Source organism: Anoplophora glabripennis, unplaced genomic scaffold, assembly GCF_000390285.2.
Source record: "Anoplophora glabripennis isolate ALB-LARVAE unplaced genomic scaffold, Agla_2.0 scaffold151, whole genome shotgun sequence".
Lineage (NCBI taxonomy): Eukaryota > Metazoa > Arthropoda > Insecta > Coleoptera > Cerambycidae > Anoplophora > Anoplophora glabripennis.
Window position 1 is genome coordinate 440,011 of NW_019416371.1, and position 15,840 is coordinate 455,850.

Consider the following 15,840-nt stretch of genomic DNA (forward strand, 5'->3'; position numbering starts at 1 on the left):
ATTATTGTTCATTTCCTCAACATAAGACAAGCTTGTTTTAGACCAAAATAATAATAATAATCCGAAAATTACTAGTTTTTCGAATAAAATCAACGAAAATTTCATTGAATCACATCAAACATCTTGCAGATATTTGCATACATATAAGTAATACTGATGTTTTTGCAACAAAAATATATGAAATATTAAGATCACCCTTTTCATTCTTTTTGCAAAACGAAGTATTTTTTATAAAAACAGTATTAAATTTCAGCATTATTATTATCGTATGATGTATAGTGCAGGCGAAGTGAAATTATTATTAATGCATTGTATAAATCTTTGTTTCCACAGTCGTAGGAGCAGATTACAACGTCCAGGATCCGCTTATAATTTCTCGAAAGTAAACTGATACCTGATAAATTCGCGGTTATCGCGGCTGTCAAGCTGTAAAATAATATTCATTAGGCAGCTGCGAAAGTACAATAGTGCACACGCTTTACATGTTTCTACACATTCAATTAAAAATGCACGTTTTGATCTCTACAATATACAGGGTGTATTTAAATGGAGGGGCATAAATGATACCAGATATTCCTTGGGTGAAAATAAGTCGATTTAACCTAACATACCTATATCCCAAGTCGCATAATAAAAAAGATACAGGGTGTCAAAGTGAAAAATAATAAATAGTTTTTCCTTAATAATTTCTACAATTTGAGTCAGAAACGTTTCAAATTTTCAACAGAGAGGTCTTTTAATGATGGGAAAAATAATATAATAATGATTTTTGAGTGTCGAGTACGAGGCGCCCTCTGCGTAGAAAATTTTAAACATTTCTGACTGAAATTGTAGAAATTATTAAGGAAAGACCATTTTTTATTTTTCAATTTGACACCCTGTATCTTTTTTATTATGCGACTTGGGATATAGGTATGTTAGGTCAAATGGACTTATTTTCACCCAAGGAATATCTGGTATCATTTATGCCCCTCCATTTAAATACACCCTGTAAGGCATATTTCAAAAAGTTTATAAGAAAGGAATGTCCATAATACGTCCTATTCAAAAGTTCAGAAGACTCTTAAGAAAGCTGGTTACAAGCCTTTCAATAACAGATCCACTCCAAAATTGACACAGACGCATAGAGAAAAGAGTGTAGAATTCTACCGCCTTATGATGGAAAGAATGAGTGATGATCCCAACTTTTTAAGAAACATCTTATGGACGGACAACTCTACGATAGAAAACCCATTCTGTTACAGATAATCTAGATTTCAAGGACGCCAGTCCCTTAACGTTTGGTGCGGACTAATGCTTCTAGATGAATTACCTTTGCAGCATTTTGGACATATTATATTCCAGCAGAACGGAGCCCCACGCCATAGCACCTTAAGAGTGGGAAAACACTTAAATCAACATTTTAACATATGGATTGGTAGAAGAAATGCACCAATTAACTGGCCAGCCAACAGTCCAGATCTTACTTCAATGTTTCTATGGGAATATTTAAAAAATCGCATTTACCAAATTTATACTGAATATATAGAACATTTAAAGCAACTAATTAGGAACGAAATGAAAACCACTCAGATTTTGTAAGGGGATCTTTGGACCAAACTTCGAAGAACATTACTAAAATGCATCGAGCAAGATGGAGGACCTGTGGATCAGCTCACTATTTAAGAACATTAATTTTTATATGAGTTCAGTAGTTAGTTTTTTTATTAATTATTATTTGTTAATATTTCAAAGACCCTTAACTTTGAATATATGACTCGTTATATAAAAAATGTTTAGAATTGAACGAATCAATAAATTAATTCAGGTATAGGGTATCCCATTAAAAAAATAGAAAATCACCAGGTACATCTTTTTGCTAATTTAACTTCTTGTCCTTTTGGAGAAGAAAAGTTTGGACATTGAGCCATCCAAATTCATTTCAGGCTCTTGTCGGTTACGAGTATAAAGGTACAATAACTTGGAACTGTGGAGGGTCATTGATCAGCGAAAATTTTGTTCTAACTGCAGCCCATTGCTTACATAAATCTGAATTGTAAGTGTATATACTGCTTATTTGTCGAAAGATTAGCTTTTATTCATATACCTAATGGTTAAATTAAATTCACTATTATGAAACATTCAAAATTCAATTTCATTCTTTCAAAATTGAATATTTAAATTATTTAGAGAGTAGAGCTGGTACAGTTGGTGTATTCCTGCCGTATTAAGGGTCCTGTATGTGAAATTTGGAAAATAATACTAATCCGGTCATTCAAAGTTTTACATCGATAGCTCATGTAAATTTATTTAACTGCTAAGCTCTATTTAATGCAAAAGGAGCGAATTCCCGAGCGACTTTTGCCTGACCCTGAGATTTATTTATAACGGTGTTTTACACATCCTTCTTTGTTAGTTCTAAAGAGCAGCTTAAAACCACATAGGTGAAGTAATCTGATACGTTCTTTCAAAATATGACAGTGGCTCAGCGAAGATGGTACGTCTTGGTATAACCAACATCAAAGACACCAACCACTTGCAAGAGGTAAATGTGAGCAAACTAATACCCCATCCTGAATACACGAACGATTTGATATATCACGATATCGGATTGTTGAAACTATCCACGCATGTGTACCTCAACGATCATGTCAGACCGGCTTGTCTCAATTTAGAAAAGGATATTCAGATGTACCAGCCTATCATCACTGGTTGGGGAGACACCTACCTGAATTCTGTAGAACGACAGGATCATCTGCTGAAGGCCTATTTGGAGTATTTCGACGTCAAAAAGTGCGACCATTTATACAAAAAGTACATAAAGAAATCTTTCTCCAAGATAAAGAAGGGGGTTATGTCTAAGTCAATGATTTGCGCAGGATCTTCCACTGCCATTAAGGACACATGTTCGGTAAGTAAAGGGTCAATACATTGGAAGCGAATTCATACAAAAATCGAAAAAAATATATCTGAACTAATAAAACGAACTATTTTGGCAGCATCCAAAATTCGTACGAATAGTACTTGTGTGGCGAAAAACTGTTTTTTTTTTCATTTCTGTATGAAATTATTATTTAACTATAACTTAAAAAATATACAGGGTTCTTCACGGTAAGTGGCCTATTAGACGTTTCAGAGGAACCAAAGGCAATATGACTCTGAAATTTTGTTTACGAGGGTTATCAGATATTTTCTCTTCAATGAAAATGATGCCGTCAACGTAGCACTTCCGGTTATACCGGAATAATATATAGGGTGTTCCATTTAAAATAACGAAGTTGACAGCTACTTTCGGTATAACCGGAAGTGATACGTTGATGGCAATTATTTAAATAATCAGTTTTTTGTAAGTTCTTGTACGGTCAATATTCTTATGCCAATTTTATTATTTATAACCCTGAAGAAGATTGAAAATATATCAAAAAGTTGGCTTAGTCATTGTATCTACAATAAAAAATTAATATTAGTTTCAAGACATTTAAAATAATACGTCCTTACATCTACACCATAGTATATTTTTAATAAAATGATCATAAAATTAATACGTATAACAGTTTACTCATTTAACAGCGTCACCATTAGTGTGGTCACCTATGTTCTTTCAATCAATTTTTAAAGGTTTTAATATGTGAAACACAATTTTACCAGACACCCACAAAACACTTTGGTCATTTCGTTAATAAGATCCAATCTACAAGCATTTATGGTAGGTGTACATTGTGTATTATTACGTCTAAGGCCATATTTTAATTGATGGCATCTGTGTTCTATGGCATTGAATAAACAGTGATACGGCGAAAGCATTATGTGTTACATAATCTTACTTTTAGCTTAGGGGTGTCCTTAAAAGGTCTTTACAACGTGATACAGTACGGCTCAAAATAGTCGATTTAACTAAACTTACCTTAGTTCGAAGTTGCTCCGTTTGGGTGGTATACGGCCCTGAAGTTGCAACTTTAAAATCTTATTTTTTATAAATTTAAAACGCCTTATGCGATTTTGCTAAAATTTGTTAAATTGACACCCTATATATTCAAAGAATTAAGTACATCTTTTGGTAATTTTCATAAATATCTGTACTATTCTGATACATATTTTGGACAAGAATGTTTATATAATTGTCTACTTTCCTTGTTTTCCTTTTGATGAAGCATCCGCTGAAAATTTTCCGTACAGTTTCCATTGCAATTCTCGTTGATATTTTCAAGACCAAATAGTTATTATACTTTAGTACTCATTTATCTAATTAATGAAAACACAATTCTAATAATAATAAGATTAATCTAGCTAATTTCGGGTTGTTCTGTATCCAAACAGAAACCAATTTGAGATAATTTCTTCGCAACACTGATTAATTATTAACAATTTAAAATATTTTCCACGTAAAGAATATTTTGACCAACTATTATTAACTATTAGTTGGTGGAAGCAGTTACGTAAGCATAATTGTTTACGATATCAGATTTGATTAAAAAAAATAAAAACCAGACCCAACTACTGAAGGCGATGTCTTGGTTGCGAATAAGAATTAAAAAAACGTTAAATAAATGTGTGTGTGGGCGTTTAAAGAGAATGCTTCAAGTATAATTTGCAATAGGTACAAATAAAATAAAAAATGCATTAGCATATTTACTAGAATTGATAGAGATGTAACTATATAATATAAAAGCATTGTTTCATGTATCATTAATAAAGAATGAGAAAATTTAAAAAAATAGCAATTTTCTTAATGACTTTAGAAGTATTTAAATGATAAAATTTGCAGCCATTATCTGCAGAATAAACCGGATAACAAATTTGAATAATTCATATTTCTTTGAATATTCTTTCTGCTTAATTCAAAATATGTTGAAAACTTAAGTAAATATGTAGGTATAGCAACAAAAATAGCCTTCTGGATAACTTACACTGTATCTCTTCTTTTATTTTAATAGATGGCAATAAATAATACATCCTTTCCAAAAATTTACGGATTATTACGATAATATGTTAGTATTTAAAAATTGGCCATAATTATAATTCAAATTCTCAGAGATATAAAATTATCATCAATTAATTATGATATTAACATATTAGTTTCTGTTTCTTTCTAACCTCACCAGATCACGAAGCTTGAAATTCCAGTTTTATTAATACACAAAGCAAACAAAGAAATCTTTTGCAGTGTTAGCCAAGCCGCATCATGACAACCTTCTCCTGCCTCAAGTGCGTTGTGCAAATATTGGTCGTGTTATGCTTTTTAAATGCTTTCGGCTCTGCATTGAAACCAGGTGAGTTCAATGTATTTCTATAATTAACAAGTATTTTTTAAGTGTTGTAAAATAAAATTGATACTATATGATTGCAGTTTTACTTATTTGTTGTTAACAACAGTAGCCAGTTATTTAGTATAAATCGATAAACAAATTAATTCAAGGGCGGGAAGTCAAAAGGTTACGGTCAATTCAAGGAGAGATTTGTACAGTCGCGGACAATAAAAGGTTTCCTAAAGTGTTTAAGAAAATTGAAACCCTGTTTTGTCAATCCACAATATTTGCATAAATGCCATTAGTTTGTAGTTAAAACTGAAATATTAATGATATTTCATTCGTAATATTCGAGAATTTTTATAATCACAAGGTAGACGTAGTAGTACAAGCCGTTGTTACATCTTATATAAAGGTTAAAGTACATGGTAGCTTATTTTCGGCAACTTTTTCTTGCAAAGCCTGATTAGTCAATTAGGCCAGTCAATTGCCTGTCTTCCTGAGCATTAAATCAGTGATTTTGTGACAAAAAATACTAGTAACAAACGGACTGTACCGTCATATAAAATACAGATTTTAATGTTTCCTACTTCAATTTACAATTAATTACGTTTCTTGTTCATAAAACCTAAAGTAAAGAAGCAATTTGAATGCTGTAAAGATACAATTTGTAGAGAATCGAAATACGAATAAAATGAGAGGTCGATCGATCCGATCGGATAATTAGAAACGGAGAAAACCCGAAACAATCGGAAAATTTAGCGTTTTTTTTTTAATTCATTACTCCTCCATTTTTTAAGTTGTAGAGCTGACCCTGTATACAAAAGTAGTGAATTATACGTACTTTAAGTGTGCTTAAAGCAGGCGCTGTCGGACCATTAGTTTTGGGACAATTGCAATATGAATTTTGTGATGCACAATTTTGCAAAATTTCTAGATGGTCCGATTTTAATTTTGCAGCCGGATTTTAAAAGTAGAAGTATAAAACTACAAAAAGTATGTTTTAAATTTCCGATAAAGCGATGCGAAATAGGTGAAAAATTCCATCAAACATGCTCAAAAACGCCAGAGCACGCGTACGCGGTCGAGTAGTGGGGGAAGATCGGGAGATGAGGGGCAGTGGATATAAAGGTATACAAAAAGCTTCATCTTTTGAAAAAAATACGTCTAATGAAAATTAAAACAAGGTGCTATGATTTTACATATGCCGAGCAATTATTTCGTCCTTGCGGTTACTGAATATTAATGAATGAAATGGCAGTACAACTTTTACTATAAACGCATTGTGTATAGCGACATCTACACGAATACCGTGGTACTTCGTTAGAAGAAGTGAAGGTTTCAATTTCAAATCTTTACTTTATCTATTACTAAGAAAAGTTAATTTTACTAAATCTTTTAGGTGACGAATGCAGACTTAGAAACGCCGCTGTTGGACTATGTAAGTACCTCACGGACTGTGCACCTGCCTTGCAAACAATCAAAGACGGTGGTTTCCCCGAAGAGGTATGCGACTCTTCGAGTACGCAGTTTATAATTTGTTGCGAAGATGTTAGCCCCGTAACCCCTAAAGTTGTACAACCTCGAATAGAAATAGCGACTCCAAATATCGCCACCAAAGTTACAACCACTAACAGAAATGCAGGAGAAATAAGCAAGAAGAGTAAGTTTATATTTTTATATTTAGTGGCAAATTTGAAAATTTTGATATTTCGATAAAGATATTGTAACGAATTGGAAAGGTACACAAAGAATCACGAATGAAAAATTACCAGACCGAACTTATATAAAATAGTATAAAATTGTTAATATAAAGAATCTGAAGATAAAACTAGTAACAATAAAATTAATTAATAATTTTAATTTAATTCACAAGTACAAAATAAATTTTGCAAAAAAATGCATGACATCGACACTTGTTAACACTTAGTACATTGAGAAAACAGAATTTAAACCTAGAGTGACGTATATCAAATAAAAGCCCAAAATCCATAGATGAATCTGGTATGCATATTTTGGGAAGACGAGTAACTGCATAGAAGATATCTCAATTGAACTTAAGTCATAGTATGAAATTTTGTATCAATTGTCAAATTAAATTATAATTTTCACAAATGTCAAAACTAAAGTTGACTTTACAAGTACCTGGAGATGACCTATAAAAAACATAAAATAAGGAATATTTTAATAATTAGTTATAGAATTGTATGTTAAAATAAAAGGACATTTGTAAAAAATTTATTAGTTATACGGAGTATTGTGAAAAAGTGTTGTTAAAAAAGGACATCCAAGGACTGAAAATTCTGTGAAGGGACCTTAAGCAAAAATAGGACCAGAATAATCCAGAAAGGATGAAAAACAGAAGTTTATTGATCGGTTACGGTTTGGGTTTTTGGAGAATGCAGAGTAGAGAGGCAGCTCCAATAAATTTAAATTTGAACAAGAAAGAAATAGTCAAGTAAGAAAATTAAACTTACCAGGAAAGTTAAAACTTTGTTTGTTCTCAAAACCACAAGAAAGAAATTTGCCATCAAAAAGAAAATTTCCTTTACCAGTTGTAAGTTGTAAGTTTTGCCTATCTTACCACTGTAAGATAGGCAAAATGCAATACAAAGAGATGTATTCAAAATTGAATAGTTTAAATTAATTGCTAATAAAGTAAAATGTTTCTTGAATTAAAAACAATCCTTGTATTGTATTGTATTTAATTGTATTAACTAGATTAGAAAAGACAACAAAATTAATAAAGTATTCTTTATTATTGTTAAGGAAGATATTCACAATTTAAGTTACAAGTTGCAAGTTTTAAGTCAACCCACAAAATTTTTGGAACAAAGATTCTATTAAAGTTTAATCTCTATATTTTTTTGGTGTGTTGCATTGTACTTGTTTGTGTATTAAAATAAATAGAACCGACTCCTGAGATTACTAATAATACACGGTGAGACAAAGAAAGGTTTGTATTTAACAATCAGCAGCTAACCAACATAAAAAAAATATTTACACAAAGAAAACAAAGAACACAACACGCAACACATACAAACACAACATTGGCTAAAATATTATTTCACAACAATATGTATGTTCCAGTCATATGAAAATAGTGATACAAATTTATTTATAACCTACTTAGGGTTCTCATCTTGATTATTTTGCACTAATTTAAAGTTATCTCTTTATAGGAATGTGTCTACAAGGTGTAAGAAGTTTGACTGCCATTACTTCAGCATGAGATAGAGTAATCATAAATGAACAAAAAAGTTGGATATAAGATTAATAGTTTTCAGAATGCGAGTATTAATATTGGGGAGTTTCATCACAACGTGACAGCGCTTAACCTGCTGATACACACCACGTGTACACGCGGCAGACTTGTCCTACGGAGAAAATGTAAACAGCTATTATTGTGAAACATTTAGTAAATTTAAAGACAAATATTTTCCAGTTTTTAAATAAATAAAATAGTGTATCGATTTTGTAGTACGAAGATAGTGTCGTGCTTAAATTTTAGCTCGAATTTTAGTAATTATGAATCTCTTAAAACAGGAACTTCACTTTTAATCAAATTACGTATTTGAAAAAGATGTAATTAAAGTACCCAAAGAATCACGTCGTCCAAATAATCATACGTATTAAAAATAATTTAGGTACTTACCAAAAAGCAAAATTCAGTAATTTTTAAACGTACAAGTACAAAACATATGCTTAAAATGTCCACCACCATTTTCGATGCATGAACGACAGCTTCGAATCAAATTTTCACCACTCGCAGGAAAACACCTCAAAAAAGAATCCAGATACCAACTGAATTGCGTATTGGTAGTTGCTGGACACCTTAGTACCTCGTGTTAATAAACCGTCGCGCCGTTGTCACATTGCTGGATATGAATTTTATCGAATTTTAAATTCATTAAGTTTTTTTGTTTATTTTAATGTATTATATCGTCTGTTAAAATTAAGGCAGTCAAACTTCTAACACCCTGTATACCCAGTTTAAATAATGGTTTTGCGGTAATAGCTAATTTTTATTTATCGAAAACATTTGTTATTGAATTAATATTTATAAGTTGTTTATTCTGTGTTGATAAGTACAAAACTCTGATGTGAAGATATTAAACTAAAGTCTCTATATTAAATACGTATAATTTTTTCACAGAATGTAAGGAGTATGCTAAATACGTTTGGGACAGGAGCCAGTCGCCAACCTTAGGCAGGCTCAATCACACATCGAATACCTTCGAATGTCCTTTCGAAAAAATACCCCTGATTGTTGGTGGTAAACTGGCTTCAAGGCGGGAATTTCCTCATATGGTATGCACACTGCACATGGTTATTTACGTAATATTCTACCCCCTTAGCTTTTTACCTTATTAACTAGGAAGAAAGGCGAAACCTTTAGGATTTTTTTTCAAAAGATTGTATAATAAGAAACAACTATTAGCTGCAATCCAAAGATATAAACCAAATTTCAATTTTTTTTAAAAATACTGAAATAAATCAAACTAGGTATTGTGCAAATAATCAAAGCAGGTATCTGGCAAGTATATGTGTTTCACATAAGAATCGACACAGAAAGGCATTCGAAAAAATCAATATCTCAGTAATACTTGAATTTAATTCTAAAACTTTTCTTACTCTTGTTAGGTTTAAAAAAACTTGATCGTTTTCAACAAAAACACGAACAACTAATAATACGTTATTGTGTTTAAAATTATGGAAAATTCAATAGTTCTAACTTAGAAAAAATCGGGCAGTTTCGATTAATGATAATTACAACTTCTATCAGGATGTTCAGATTTGACATTTTTTCTTTTTTTTTTAATAGTTGCCAAGTATGTACTTTTTTTCTTATAAAAAGTGATTCCCAAAAAATGAAGAAAATTTTCAGTTTTGACAATTAACTATATTTTTTAGGCTTTAATTGGTTACACCCTAGGTGATGAGGTACAATGGAGTTGTGGTGGGACATTAATAAGTGAAAATTACGTACTAACAGCTAGCCATTGCTTGAGACATAGACAGTTGTAAGTAGAATGGCTACCATATATACGATTTCTTTTATTGTACCTATGCAGGGTATCTCTGAAACGGTGATCAAAAATGAGACCTCATACTTTTTGGTAATTTTAAGGGGAGTTTTTCGTGTAAATTTTTAATCTAGTATTTTTAATTTTTTTAAATAATTTTAACAGTAGTAAGTGAAATAATTTGAAATTAGACACATGTATTTATGTAAACATTGTCCAAAATCTGAGGCTTTTTCCTAAAATTTAGATGCTCCAGTGGCGGAGTTACAGGTCATCGGTGGCATATTTTTCTAAATAAAATAGTACGCCACTGCTTTACGGTAATAGTCATGATATTTTCGGATTCGTCTTTTAATTTTCTACAAATTACTACTCTCTTATGTTTTTCGAAAAAAACTTGATTTTCGAGTAAAACTCAAAAACAAACTGAGAAACATTTCGATATTCGAATATAATGCTTTTTAAAATTATATAGTGAGCGGCGATAGCAACTTTGACATTCTGAGCAGTTAGAAGAAAGAATAAATAATGATTTTCATCAGATTCAAGCAACAATAAATTTCGAACAAATTACATTTTTGTTACTAAAAAGATGTCGCGCCTGTGTTCGCGGAAATTGAAGTGTTTTTGAGCGTTTACTCAAATAAAATCATTAGAATGATGACTAATATTATTAATTTCTTTATAACTAAGCCTGTAATGTCATTTAAGTAAAAGTGTTTTTAGTTGGTTTTTTAAGTTTTATTCGAAAATCAGGATTTTTTCGAAAAACATAAGAGAGTAGTAATTTGTAGAAAATTGAAAGACGAATCCGAAAATATGATTATTACCGTAAAGCAGTGGCGTACTATTTTATTTAGAAAAATATGCCACCAATACTCTGTATCTCCGCCACTGGAGCATGTAAATTTTAGGGAAAGCCCTCAGATTTTAGATAATGTTTACATTAATACATGTATCCAATTTCAAACTATTTCACTTACTAGTTTTTAAATTATTTATAAAAATTAAAAATATTTTTTGAACACCCTGTATCTTTTTAACGAAGCGTCCTAGGTAAAAACTTTATAGGAAAGACTCCCCTTAAAATTCACCAAAAATACGAGGTTTCATTTTTGGTTCCATTTGTCAATCACCCTGTATATAGACAGTGTGATACCTGTCAATTTTTTCTGTTTTCTTGTATTTTCTTTTGGTTTTACCATACTTTATCAATAAACAAATACATTGCTGCTTGGATTTCACATTCACCTTAAGTTCCAAGATCCAACTAAACTGAAAATATTAAATGAAACACCCTATTTTCATGCGTAGTAGTCGATAGAACGCCTAATTTTACGTCCCATTGTGTTATTTGGATAAAATAACTTTACAATAACCTGCAAAGACATACCGGAAAAATTTTCCGACATGACTTAAAAATGGGGTATTCCATTTATTTTCACAAGTTGGCCTCGTTTTGACCTTGAAACTTAAGGTCAATGTTAAGGAGGTTTATCGGGTACGGAGGTACATCTAAAGTCTAACGAGAGTTTCTGTAGATTCGCTAGTGACTAAAGTAAAGCCTTTAGATTTGACAACGTTGCACTTGGCTGGCTCGCTCGCTTCGGCGTTCGCTCGTTTGCGTTCGATCGTTCTGTTTGCTTGGACACCTGCAAATTTCAAATAATACGCTACGTCGAGACCGCGGCGTTGCCACTATCACGCATATGGAAGATAAGTTAGTCAACGACAGCAGTTTGAAGGAGAATTATTATAAATTATGTATCTTACAAGTACCTAATCGATTTCTACAAGCTATCATACGGTTCCTTAGATATCGGTTTCCTATTTATACACAAGTTGCTGTGGAAATTGTTCGTCAATTGTTGCGCATTCTAAGTGGAAAAACCAAAAAAATCTGCATTCCCATAAGACTTCGTACTAAATCGTGAAAAATTATTTTATTAATATCTCGTCTCTTAGGTATCCAAAATAGTCATAATTTTGTTTGAGGATTTTCTTCACATTAATAAGCTTATGTTAATTTTTTTATGAATAATTATTTGTTTGTCAATTCCAAATCAGATAAACCTCCTTAAATCCAAAGCCACTAACATATTGGTTTCTCGATATCTTACAACATTCATCTGGAGATCAATCGTTAAAAGCTATCGGAGGATTTAGTGCTAATTTATTAATTAAAATAAGTTTAAACATCTGAAGTTTGTATTGTAAAACGAAAAGAACGAGTTTTATTATTATGCAATTTACTTCAAAATCTAAGAAACTAAACATTTGAAATAAACGATATTTTACAAAATTTGTTGTTTTAACAAAGAATCCAAAAATACTTTACGGTTAAGTATATGTATATGTATATGTATATGTATATGTATAATCTTCTTGTTATCTTAGGGGATTAGCTAAGCTGGTTAGGGTCGGTATGACCAATCAGTCAGACACCTATTACCTTCAAGAACGTACTGTAACTGAAGTAAGGTATCACCCTGACTACAATTCAGGGGCCAAATACAACGACATAGCGTTGCTAAAATTATCGAAAAACGTCGACCCAAATACTTATGCGAGACCTGCCTGTCTCCATACAACAAAAGAGATTGCCTATGGAAAAGCCATCGCTACAGGTTGGGGTAACATAGGATTTGCCGTTCAAGGGGGTAGTAACGACCTGCTGAAAGTGGTACTGGAATTTTTTGACAACCCGTCATGCAATGAGTCGTATAAGAGGAAGATAAACAAAAAGAATACTGAGATCAAAGACGGGATATCTGACGATTTGATGATTTGTGCTGGGTCACATAGCGAAATCAAAGACACCTGTGAGGTGAGTACAATTACTGGAGGCCAAAATTTAGGATAAAACGTAATGAAATGTGGAGAATTATAAAAAAGCTTGGAATATAAAAATGTATCCTTCGTTTTTTAATTACCTGTAGCCTGTAGGTTTTCAAAAAAGAATATGTCCAATGAAATTTTTATTCATGGGCATACAAAAAGTGTTTCGGAATATTCGCTTGTTTAAAACCTAAAATTATTTAGAGATAATTTATTTTCGAAAAATTTATGTATTCTTAATCTGACTGAAAATCTCTGTTTCTTGAACAAAATTGATAAAAAATTCTATTCGACAACGGTTTAATTTCATTCACGAACATTTCATTACACCTTGTAGACCTTTAATATTAATACAATAAAAATAAAAAAACATAAAATATAGCAGCAAATATGGTTCTAGGAATGCTGGTGGTATTGACCCATGTGAATTTCCAAAATATGGTGTTTATACTAAACTATATTTATTTAATTAATTTTATAAAGGTCATAAGCTAATTTATCCTCCCGTTTATACTCAACAAAAGTGCTGTAAATATATGACATTGAATTTTATCAACCAGAATTTTTCTGAGAAATAAAAATAATTTGCTTTCAAACGAATTTAAAAATGTTTTAACACTCGTCGTTTTATCTGAACATCATTAATTTATTTAGGATATTTACAAATACATAATAATTTAATTACCATAATCATAATTATGGGAAATGTATAGGTACGATTGTTATATGTTACTTTTATAAAGGGTGAATCTAAAAAGTTCGTCAAAATTTTAAATGTGTCATATATTATTAAAAGAAATGCTATAAAATGTATCTGCTCGTTTTGTGACATAACGTAATATGCTATTTGACATTTGGCCTATTTGTCTGAAAAATATGTACAGGGTGATTCACTATATTTTGACCCCCCTTAACTTTTTTGTTTTAGGAGTCATAAAAAATGTAAATACAAAAGTTGCACGATTTTTATGAATTTTTCAAAAATGATAGTAGAAAAACAAATGAAGTCCAAACAAAATGGTCGCGGATATTAACTTTGTTTTTTCTATCATCTATCATTTTTGAAAAATAACTCGTGCAACTTTTGTATTTCACATTCTTTTATAACTCTAAAAACAAAAAAGTTAATGAGAGGGTCAAAATATAGTGAATCACCCTGTACGTACACAAAAAAAAATTCTCTCAAATTGACTTAATTTTACTTAACAATGTATCAATTTCTGTCCACACGCAATTGACTGAAATTTTCACTCTATTAGTATGAGTATAACTAAAATTTTATTAAAAAAAAAACAAATTGTAACTACTACTTTTTTTTATTTAAAAATATTAATTTCAAATTAATATTTTCAAGAACACGTACTGCTACCCTCAAAAATTACGCCCATTTAAAGTTGCTACCTGTATAGCCGTTGTCCTTGTCAAATTTTATAGAATCTGTTTAATTATTAGGGTGATTCAGGCGGTCCTCTGCAAGTATACTACAATGACAATGAGGTGAAGTGCATGTATAGCGTCGTCGGTGTTACATCTTTCGGAAAAGCTTGCGGATTGGCAAAGAACACCCCAGGCGTTTACACCAGGGTGTCCTCGTACATAAAATGGATAGAAGACGTCGTATGGCCAGAAGAACAATGATACATCTATTATTAATGAATTGAGCAATACCAGTGATAAATAAAACAATAATGTAAAATAACAGACTAACTCTGTTGTTATGTTGAATAAACGAATTATAAAATTGTTTTAAAGTTAATTGCCAAAGTTTTATTGTATATAGAAATTTTATTAAAAACACTGCAAAAATATTTAAATGTAAGTTTTTAATAAGACGAGAGAATATGTTGGAAAAAATAATTAACAATCCTGCAGAGGTAATTATTAGCAAGATAGAAGTCTTCCACTTTATTCGAAAAATGAGCCATTTTGAAATGCCTAAAATATCTCTAAATTTAAAAAAAGTATAGGATTTTTTATCACAATACAGTTTTAAGAGCAGACATCCAAAATTAATTTTTATTTTTTACTTAGGCGATAGAACTTTGTTTATTACTACTACGAAACGGAATAGGAAAACAACGTCATATCACTCTAGGGCGAAATAAGCGAACCTAAATATTATCGCCCGCATTTTGACTCTATTTTGTACCCTTCTTTTCTGCAAGGGTAGAATGTGCGTTGTATAAATAAAGTAGACAAACGAAAGTACAAAGTTTATTAACATTAATATGTGATATATAACAATAACTTGCTTTATAATTAATAACAAAAATCATTTACAACCGTCTTTAAAAACGAAAGTACAATTTGAGAAGGAATCTTTAACAGTAACACCAGAAAAACTGCCTAAATTTTCTTTGCCATCGAATAAATGTTGTTCATTTTCTCTCACAAGCAATTGAGAAAAATTATCTACACTAGTTCTTTCGACTATTAAACGAGATACTTTGTTCTTGGATGTAATGCTATCTTCTACATATCCTGATGCTACAGTATCACTCTTACATTTTCCATGTCTTTTCAATGTCATCACATCTGCACCTGCATCTACGAGAAGAGTTGCCGATGTACGACGCAAACAATGACCTGTGTATTTTTGCCTACTAGTTGCGCAGTACATCGACCATTCCGATATGTCAGAAAAAAACGCCGTTCTTTAATTTCTTCGGGTAGCAAAGATCTATAACAATCTCGATACAATTGGAGAGCGTGCATTTCATTTTCTTCCAGTATAGTAAAAGATTTTGGTA

The 15,840-nt window shown here is 31.3% G+C and overlaps 1 protein-coding gene across 1 annotated transcript; it reads left to right on the top strand.

Moving 5' to 3' along the window:
• Positions 1–5,126: 5,126 nt before the first annotated feature.
• Positions 5,127–14,846, top strand: LOC108904153 (serine protease persephone). The gene is made up of 6 exons (XM_018706579.1): positions 5,127–5,249; positions 6,628–6,888; positions 9,382–9,536; positions 10,140–10,249; positions 12,650–13,079; positions 14,543–14,846. The coding sequence occupies exons 1-6, from the start codon at positions 5,162–5,164 to the stop codon at positions 14,726–14,728; spliced, it is 1,230 nt and encodes a 409-aa protein (XP_018562095.1). The 5' UTR covers positions 5,127–5,161; the 3' UTR covers positions 14,729–14,846.
• The last annotated feature ends 994 nt before the right edge of the window (positions 14,847–15,840 follow it).